General features: G+C 35.4%; 1 protein-coding gene across 2 annotated transcripts in view; it reads right to left on the bottom strand.

Moving 5' to 3' along the window:
• Positions 1–2,715: 2,715 nt before the first annotated feature.
• Positions 2,716–10,723, bottom strand: part of LRRC69 (leucine rich repeat containing 69) — a 105,348-nt gene continuing 97,340 nt past the window's right edge. For both annotated transcript variants that reach the window (XM_017962163.3, XM_009213301.4), the window contains one exon: positions 2,716–2,980. In XM_017962163.3, the coding sequence (XP_017817652.1) occupies positions 2,870–2,980 (111 nt within the window). In that variant the 3' untranslated portion in view covers positions 2,716–2,869. The remainder of the gene's footprint in view (positions 2,981–10,723) is intronic.

Raw genomic sequence — 10,723 nt, 5'->3', positions numbered from 1 at the left:
CCAAGACAATCCTAAGCAAAAAGAACAAAGCTGCAGGCATCATGCTACCTGACTTCAAACTATACTACAAGGCTACAGTAATCAAAACAGCATCATACTGGTGCCAAAGCAGACAGACCGACCAATGGAGCAGAACAGAGACCTCAGAAATAATGCCACACATCTACAACCATCTGATCTTTGACAAACCTGAAAAAAAACAAGCAATGGGGCAAGATCTCCTATTCAAGTAGGAGTTCTGGGAAAACTGGCTAGCCATATGCAGAACACTGAAACTGGACCACTTCCTTACACCTTATACAAAAATTAACTCAAAATGGATTAAAGACTTAATGTAAGACCTAAAACCATAAAAACCCTAGAAGAAAACCTAGGTCATACCATTCAGGACACAGGTATGGGCAAAGACTTCATGACAAAATGGTATAAGCTATTGCAACAAAAGGCAAAATTGACAAATGGGATCTAATTAAACTAAAGAGCTTCTAGAAGCATAGCAAAGGAAACTATTATCAGAGTGAACAGGCAACCTACAGAATGGGAACAAAATATTTTGCAATCGACCCATCTGACAAAGGTATAATATCCAGAATTTACAAGGAACTTAAACAAATTCAAAAAAAGACCAACAACCCCATCAAAAAGTGGGCAAAAGATATGAACAGATGCTTCTCAAAAGAAGACATTTATGTGGACAACAAACATATGAAGAAAAGCTCAACATCACTGATCATCAGAGAAATGCAAATCAAAACTACAATGATATCATCTCACTCCACTTAGAATGGTGATTATTAAAAAGTCAGGAAACAATAGATGCTGGTGAGGCTGGGGAGAAATAGGAATGCTTTTACACTGTTGGTGAGTGTTCCACTGTTGGTGGGAGTATAAATTAGTTGAACCTTTCTGGAAGACAGTGTGGCGATTCCTCAAGGATCTAGAACCAGAAATACCATTTGACCCAGCAATCCCATTACTGGGTATACACCCAAAAGATTATAAATCATTCTACTATAAAGACACATGCACATGTATGTTTATTGTAGCACTATTTACAATAGCAAAGACATGGAACCAACCAAAATGCCCATCAATGCTAGACTGGGTAAAGAAAATGTGGCAGATATACATCATGGAATACTATGCAGTCATAAAAAATAATGAGATCATGTCCTTCGTAGGCACTTGTATGAAGCTGGAAGCCATCATCCTCAACAAACTAACACAGGAACAGAAAACCAAACACCACATGTTCTCACTCATAAGTGGGAGCTGAACGTTGAGAACACATGGACACAGAGAGGGGAACATTATATACCAGGACCTGTTTGAGGGTAGAGGATGAGGGGAGGAAACTTAGAGGATGGGTCAATAGGGGCAGCAAACCACCATGGCACACATATACCTATGTAACAAACCTGCATGTTCTGCATATGTATCCCAGTTTTGGTTTTTTTTTTTTAGAAGAAATAAAGAAAAAAAACAAAAACACTTTTTCAACAGCTTAGGTTATAAGAAATTATTTCCCTAATCAAAATCAATTTACTGAGCAATTTTCCCTCAAAATAAGCATGCAGACTTTACCCCTGTAATGCATTTTTGATGAGCTCCTATGTCTTTCATTTGTACTTGGTTTTTTATTTTTGTTTAAGCTGCATTCTTGGTTAATGGAGCCTTTAGAAAGTTACCTTGAGGCCCTACCTCTGTCTCAGTGGGGCCTGAACTCTGCTCTCTGGTTTGAGGATCTCTTTGTTGTGCTCCATTGATTTCATTTCTCAGTTATGCTAGAGGCAACTCTGATACATAAAGAACCTGAATTAAACTCACAAAAGGCCTTGCTAGGAAGGTAACCTGATAATAACTACCTGGAAGATGAGAGACTCCACTCAGCTTTCCACCAGAAGGACCATAGGTAGTGACAAGAAGAAATAGATTTCTGGTGGGGTTTAAATATAAAATTATAATGACATTTCTCACTTTTCTGAACATGCAGCAGCTTTATCTAAGTCTATCCTGTGGTTCTCACACTAGAGCATGCAAAGAGATCACGTGGAGGGTTTGTTAAAATAGCAATTGCTGGGCCACACTCCCCAAGTTTCTAATTCAGTGGTTCTGGAATGGAGCCAGATAATTTGTATTTCTAACACGTTCTCAACTGATGTGGATGGTGCTGAATAGAACACACTTCCAAGAACCACTGGTCTGTGCAAAGCATACCACATATTTTCATAACTTATTTTTCTACTTTTCTGTTGTCTTTCAAAGAAAATGAGCAAAATTCTCATTTCTGCACTACTGCCTCGGCAGTTTGTCATGTAAAATTTTTTTAAAAAGAGAAAAAAAATTAAAAACAGTCACAAAGTGATATTACAGGTTACCAAACCAGAGTTTCCAGGCTCTACTCATTTTTTTGTGTGAAGATCAATAGATATTAGTGCTTCAGATGAAATCACACAAATGTAATATGACTATCTAGCACAAAACAGTGATTCCTTTTCAATTGCAAAACATTCATAAAATAAATACTTTTCCCCATCAAAGTCTCTTAATACTCACCTAGAAAAAGAGGAGTGGTAGTCATAAAATAGCAGGAAAAAAATAACTCACTTGCCACACAAATCTTTATTTTTCAATTTTTTTTTTTTTTACTTTTTTTAAGCCAAAAAAAGCACACCTAGAATCTAAGCAAGCTAAAGGCAGATTGTAGTGCTTAGATTGGGAACATCATAATGGAATTATTTTTCTTCCTTTATTTAATACGTTGACAAAGAGAACAGGCACAGCATAGTATCCTAAGTAGGGCATAATCTGTGTATGCAGAGCTGACAGGGCAAGTTGAGTGAGGCTATGAAGGAGCACCTCACCTGTTCTAAACCTGAGCAATTCCAAAGAGGTTAGGGTCACGTTGAGTAAAACATTTGTAAGAACAAATTAACACTCGGAGAGGCACCAACTGCAGATTCTTGCTTATCTTCCAGTCCTAAAAAGTAAAGATTAAAAATAAAATTTAGTCAGTGTTCAATAAATATTTTTCATTAAAATAAATATTTGCTTTCTCAGAGGTTTCAGAACATTGATTTCTAAAGGATGCACTATTCTATTTATGCTTGATTTGCTCTTTTCTCACACATAAAAACGCAAACTTAACTAGCTAAGAAAGTCATACTCAAATGCTAAACAAAATCCAAATGATGAAAGATCATGTGTGCTTTTATTCAAACATGTCATTATGTAGTCTAACCATAAAGTGTTTGAAATGAAGGTGAAAAAATGATACAGAATCTATACGAACCTGACTTTTGTCCTTCAGGGGTATTAAATTGATCAATCAGCAAATATTTACTGAACTTCCTAATGGGCATCTTGGTTTTACCTGCCCAGCATGTAGTTCCCATGGAAATTAATCTTCCTAAAATTCTTTGTTCACTGTCTGCATTACTCATTAAGATCTTCACTGGCTAGGTCTCAAGCAAGTTGCCTAATACATGAATTAAATTTTTGTACTTCAAATATTTCTAATCTTACTTCTTAGTGTACAAAATAAGCAGTCAAAACCCTGTTAGCCAATTTAGTGTACATATATTGACCATTTATGTTTGAAATAATGGTAACCTCAAAAGCTTACCATTTCTATGTTTTATAATCATCTTCCGAAATCAACACAGCTCTCAGTGAGAGAATCCAAAAGACTCCCACAACTGGTAACTAGGAAATATTTAATTGGTTGATAATGCTACTTAGTTTTACCATGAAACCATTTGGCCAATACCATCACAACCCACAATGAGAAATTTGATGGCTGTTCTGTTCACTCTTCCACAAAAGAACTCTTAGATCCTATTGAAAGGTTCAAACAGGTAAGCACAGTTATTAATCCACCCTTGAGACAGTAACAGCCTTTTAACCCTGGTGATATATCAGCAGGGAGCCAAAGTCATAAGTCATATCCCCTTCACACCCATCTCCAACAGTGGCTGTGAAGCACTTAGAGGATACACAGCACTATTCTAACTGTAAAATATTTTGGATGAAGGTGAAAAATGGTACAGAATATCTACAAACCTGACTTCTTTCCTACAAAGATATTAATTCATCAATCAGCAAACAGGTACTGAACTCCTCAGTGGATGTCTTGGTTTTTCCTGTCTGGGATCCATTTCCCATTGTACTGGCACAAAAGTCCTGTTTTTCCTTTGGGCAACTACCACTCCTCCAATCTCAGTGTATATGCTGGGGGAGTGAGAGAGCAACTTTTCTCACTCCCTGGCTCAGTATATGACCAAGCAACTCAGGCCCAGGCAATGACTCAATTGCTTCCCTCTGACAATGGTGATTATTCTCGGGTAAGCACATAATGCAAGACAGTCCAAGGAAGCCAATGAACATCAGCCCCAGGACTTTCTCTGCATCTATTGAGAGAAGGAAGCTCTCCCTTTACTCCCAAAAGACACAATTTAGGCAGCTGCTACTGGAAAACAAAGCCAAAACAAAGGAATGCAGAGATAATAAATAAAGGACAGATTCCCATTGATAAATTTGGAAAACTAATTTAGACATGACAAAATCTTCGACTAGATTCATCCCTGGACCTTGTTCACTGCTTAAGTTGGTGTATGAGTTGGGTTTCTTTAACTTGCAACCAAGAGTCCTGACAAATTATAATCTACCTAAAATCTGCACAACATTAGGCAAAGTGTCAGGCTACAAAGATATACGCAAACAATCCCTGCCTCTTAGCATCTAGTTGGAATCTTAGCATCTAGTTGGAAAGACAATAATCATACACACACACACACACACACAAATAGAAACATATGGCTCAGTCCAAAGATAGGTTCTACATGAATGCAGAGAAAGGAGATACCATAGGCTGCATATTAAGCAAGATTTCACAATATAAGAAAAAGGTGAGCTGGGTTTTGAAAGTTGACTAGAATGTATCTGCCTGGGGAGAAACCAAAAGGACATTTCAGGAAGGGTGAACTATGAGAGCATAAATTCGAGAATGTGCACATTGTATTGGAGAAACAATACAGTATAAACTATAAATAGGCCATAAAATGTTAAATCATGGAATATCAACAATACATTAGTCAAGAAGTAAAAAGATTTCATAAGTATTTTTGAATGACAGACACATATAATATTTCAAATCTACTCTATAAGATATAATATTGATTCCCTAACTAGATTATAATGATAATGATTAAGTGATGAAATTGTGGTTGGAGAACAAATGACAAAAGACAGAGACTAAATATGATCTTTTCCTTTTCCATATACTAGACAACCATCTCACCCAACCAGTTCATCCTGCCTACTTCTGTAACATATCTTAGCCAGAATTAAAGAACTATGGAAAATAAACTGTGCTACATACATTTTCCTCAGCTCCTATTTAAGAAACCCGAACAAAAAATAGAGCCAGGAACCAACAGGAGGAAGTTAGAGAAAGAAACAAATATAAACTAAGGAAACAAGTTAGACATCTGATTTGCTTTGTCCAGTTTCTTCATGAGGTGAAAAGTTTATAATAGAAAGTATTAAAGGCATTTTCTATTTCCAGTGTGGTTTTAGCCATTTCCCTCGTGTCATTAAGACATTGCATGGGCAGAGTTTAGGTTGGCTCTTATTGCAAGCAGGAATGCAAAGTGTCTGTGTCCCTCTTTCCCCTTCTTGGGGGAAACATTGTTTAGTTAATTAGAATAAAATGAATATTTTGGTGAGATTTTTAGATTGAGATTGATATTTTAGATTAGATTGAGATTTTTAACGAAAGGCCCATTGTTAGTTGTATAGTGAACATGAAACTTTGAAGTTGATTATTCTCTAACTTAATAATTTCTATTTCTTATACAATATTTTTCAGGGCTATGAATTGTTTTCTAGAAACTTAACTGAGAAAAACAACTCAGCATAATTCCTCGGTATTATACTTTTCCATCTAGATTAATAATCTCTAGTAATGTTTGCATGACATGAAATTCTCGTACCACCTTACCACTTGCTGCCCTTTTAAATTTGTATTTCTATTTGTGGCATCATTGCAACTGTATCTACTGGTACGACATATGTCCATTTGAAATGAGCATGTTACAAAGGAATAAAGACACTCCCTGTTATAGAAGACCTCTCTTCACAAACCTCAATTAACAAAAACTCATGATTTTGTCAAAGACAAATACTGCTTTTGTCATTGTTTATAGATAGAAATCAAAACACTCAATGAAATATCCTTTCTGTCAAGTCAAGGTCAGTGAATAGGAAAAGGAGTTGGTCTGTGATTATATATGCTTTTATTTTGAAAAAAATATCATTCTAGCAAAAAGCTTCAAAAAGTGAAATGCTATAATACAGTTTACTTTTTCACTCATTAATATTTGCATTATTTTCTAAAGCAAACAAACACATGATTATATTCTCTACATATTTTTTAAAAAGTAGTTTTCCACTTTAAATTCAAATATCACTCTTTGCTAAGTTTTATGTTTGTTGAGTGGTAGAATTGAGAAATTTTTTAAAATCATTCAATGTAATTGGTAACCATCACTGCCGTATTTTAAACTTTGAGAAATTAAAAATTATTGCAATATATATTTATATGGCACAGTAAAAAGTTTGGATAGGATTTCAATATTACATGAAGCACAAGGAATAGAAAAATAGCATAACATGGTTTCCTGTTTTCTCAGGAAAAGGTATCTCGGTAGGCAAAATAATGTCCCCTCCAAAGATGTCCACATCCTAATTCCTAAAATCCATGAATATGCATGTCATCTCACATAGCAATAGGGACATTGCAGGTTGGGTTAAATTAAGGACCTTGAGGTAAGAAAGTTATCCTGGACTATCCAGGTGGGCCCCATGTAATCACAAGAGTTGTTAAAGTGGAAGACAGAGACAGAAGAGAAGGTCCAAGTGAGGTGATATGAGAAGGCCCAGATCTGCCAATACTGACTTTGAAGATGGAAGAAAGGAACCATGAGCCAAGGGATATGGGGGGCCTCTAGAAGCTGTCAAGGGCCAGAAAATGGTTCTCCCCAGGAGCCTCCAGATGGAAACCCAGTCTGCAAAATCTTGATTTTTGCCCAGTGAGACCCATGTTTAATTTCTGATCTACTTAACTGTAAAAAATATATATATACATTTCTGCCAAGTCACCAAGTTTTGGGGAATTTGTTAACAGCTTCAATGGAAAACTAATACTGTTATCATGTTCCAAATTAGCAGGACCTGAAAAGCATAACAATGGCAGCCCTCCCTGCTTATGGAATCAAGACATTTTCATGCTGGAAGAGACTGGTCTAACCCCTTCATTGTCCAAGTAAGGAAATTAGTCCTGATATAGTAAGAAGGTAGATGGTTTACCTTAGGCCTCATATTGCAACGTAGAGACAAGATTAGAATCTAAGTTCACTAAATTATAGATTAGTGTTAGTCATTGTATGATTCCCAGGCTTTTTCATTAATGAGGATTTCTATTATAGTTTAATAGCAACTACAGAATGGTTTAGAAGAACGAACAGTTGTTGGAAAGTGCACATGTTTTCAAATAACATACTGAAGAAGTACATTTCTTTTCTATGCCAATCTGTCTCCAACTAAGGGTTAAACATATTCACTTGAATTATCCAGGCATCACTTGAAACTCAACATGTCTAAGATAAAACTTGGGGTCTTGCCTTCCAAACCAGCTCCCTTCTGGACTCCTCTTTCTCCTTCATACCCCTCAGAGGTTTCCCATGCTCAATCAATCAACGATTTACATTGTCCTTCCTTCCTTATGATACTTTCCTTCCTTGCATTTCCACCATCACACCTTACACCCACAGTAGGCAACCACTCTAACTGGCCTCTTATCTTCAGCTTCTCTTCTCTTCAAACTTCAATTAAGCCAGCACACTATTGCCAAGTGACTCTTTCTAAAACACACCTTTATCACCAGCTTTCCCCCACATGTTCAGTAGGGTTTCATTTTCAATCAAGATCAAGTTTAAACCCCTTACTTAGTCTAATCCTTTGATAGGTTCATGGCATGTGACCTCAATTTTTTAATAATGTCTCCTCCGGCCACTCCTATCCACAAACCAACCAAACTGATTCACTGCCCTATGAACATGATTTATTCTCCTCCCTACCATTCTCTTCTCCTAAAATGTCCTCTTTGCTGTCTTCTCCATGTATCTGAATTCCACCTATTTCAAGGCTATATACAAGTCCCAGCGTCTTTCTGGGCTCTTCCCAGACCAGACAACCTACAGTGATCTCATCTTCCGCTTTGAATCCTAAAGTAATTGGTCTCTATCACTCATTTAACATCTAGATTTTATTGCTAATATCTTTTACATCTTTAGCATTTAAATTCAGATTTTAAACCATTTGGGACAGACTAGGTCCCCTACTTATTTGCATTGTACTTAGCATTCAGTTCCCTGTTTAAAGCAGGCCCTCAAAAATTTATGGAATGACTAAATATAATTTGTCACTGCCATGCCACGGTGATAAGTGACATGAGCACTGCTCTGAAGTTAACTACTCCATTTAGCAAGGGTAGCCATACATTGGGATTTGCCAAGGACAGTCCTGTTTCCTGTTGTTTTTCTAGCTACTAATAAAATCCACTTTTACTCTCAAAAGCATCTTGGCTTAGATGATACATTATATGGTCATTCCACCCTCAGGGCCATTTGGACTGTGATAAGAACAGAAACCACAAAGAAAATCCCGTCGTGTTCCAGCCAGCCAGCCAGCTAAGCAGCGTTCCCTCCCCGACACAGTGGTCCTGCTCTCCCACAGCACCCTCTGCATAATCAATATCCTCTGAATTTCACAAGGAATGTTCAACATTTTGATGATATACAGCTTCAGAAAACTAAACTAAAGCTGAATACAATTTAAGATTATTTAGAAGAAAGAAAATTGTAGATACAGAATACTACTGTGACTCTATCCAGCAGTTTAAGAACAAAAGAGAGAGTTCTCTGAAAGGGTAAGAGTATTCGAGGAGTTCTCATAGGAGTAAAAGTAATCAAGACACAGTGTATGAGCTCATTTATGCTCTAATTATTTTGCTATTTTTGGAATAAAACAATAAGAAATATATATCCATTTTAATTTTTCTAAACAATAAATACTTATGACTTTCATGGCTGTTTAGAATTAGAAATGTAATGCTTTTTGATCCTCTTAGTACCTAATGTATGTTAACTTGACCAACCATGGCATAAATGTTTTAAAACCTACATTCATTTTCACAGCTGACTGGTTGAAATGATCAGTTTCATAAATGAATGTCAGTGGTATCTTAACAGTAATAACCTTTTACTGCAAAGTAAGATTTTACTTTGTAAGTAATGAGTAAAATTATTAAATGTAATCCTATGTTTCATTACCGGCAGCTTGTCATAAAAAAGGAATTAAAGTTACAAATTTTCATTTATTTTCATAAAGTAGATGAACGTTTTTTGCTCATGTATAGGGAGACCTACTCAGTCTAATCTCTTTTGAGGGTAGTTTTAATTACATTACATCATTTAACACAGGGTTGAGAGTTCATGTTCCAAACCATTCCCTCCCTAAATTATTCAACTTTAAAGGAATCTGGGGAAATGTTAAGTTCAACTAACGAGACTATAAGAAATGAAAACTATTAAATGCATGTCTTGGGTACAGGATCACTCAAGTGTCTGGAAAGAATTTTATGAGACTATTTAGGTTACGTCTAAGTCATTGTTCAAATACAGGCAAAGTTAGTACTAAGTAAAAAGGATAATTTTTTGTTGCTATTTCAAAGATTTATATCATTAGTAGCTAATATTGAAATATCAACTACCTTTAAATTATTGATCATTTTGTAATTGCTAAGGACTAACTCAACTTTGATGGCAGAACTATAGCATTTAGAAAAAGACAAAGGCATCTGGAGAAATTATGATCAAGGTTGATATTTGAGACTGAATAAAATTGTTTGACTATTTTCCAATCCTCATCTCATTATTTCATAAAGCAAGCATGACATAATTTTACATTCACCTGAATAGAAGCAATTATAATTTGATATTTGGTTGTTCTGTGTTTTATGTTGAGAATAAAGACCCATTTATCATCCAGTGTCTCCCTCCTTTGAGTGTAAACCCCTTAAGAAGCAGAACATTGGGTAAAGCACAACAGGGGCAACCAGACGTTGGCATTATCAAATATGTTCTCCCTTCCTGATAAAGCATTTGCTATAAAGGTCAGCAGTCTCTAAGTTTAGTTTCTGAAGAGATAATTAACAAATTAAAAAATTTTTAACAGAAAGAAAGGCTTCCAGGCAAACTATTTTTTTTTTGTATAATTGCTGTCTACTTAACATAAAAATCTAGAGCTATATAAAAGCAATTGTTTACCAGTGTGGTTAATCTGATTATCATCCCCAAGTATTCTGTGCATGTTTTCACTCTGTTTCAACTCTGGAAACATGAAACTTAAAAATGGCATTTAATTTTTTTTAATTGCTAATATCTAGTAATATATATTTAAATCTCAATTTTCTTTATCAATTTTTAAATATGTTAAGCATCCTTAAATTTATTTAGCATGATTAACAAGCTGTACACATTTATTCTAATTCCATTGTCATATACTTTTTTACTATCATATACTTACTAAATATTATTAGTTTAATGATTTTTATAAGGCTAGAATCAATGTTTTTTTCTTAAAATTTTTATTAATCATTTAC

The sequence above is a fragment of the Papio anubis genome, chromosome 8, assembly GCF_008728515.1.
Source record: "Papio anubis isolate 15944 chromosome 8, Panubis1.0, whole genome shotgun sequence".
Lineage (NCBI taxonomy): Eukaryota > Metazoa > Chordata > Mammalia > Primates > Cercopithecidae > Papio > Papio anubis.
Note: the sequence above shows the minus strand (reverse complement) of the source record. Positions and strands in the feature narration are given on the sequence as shown.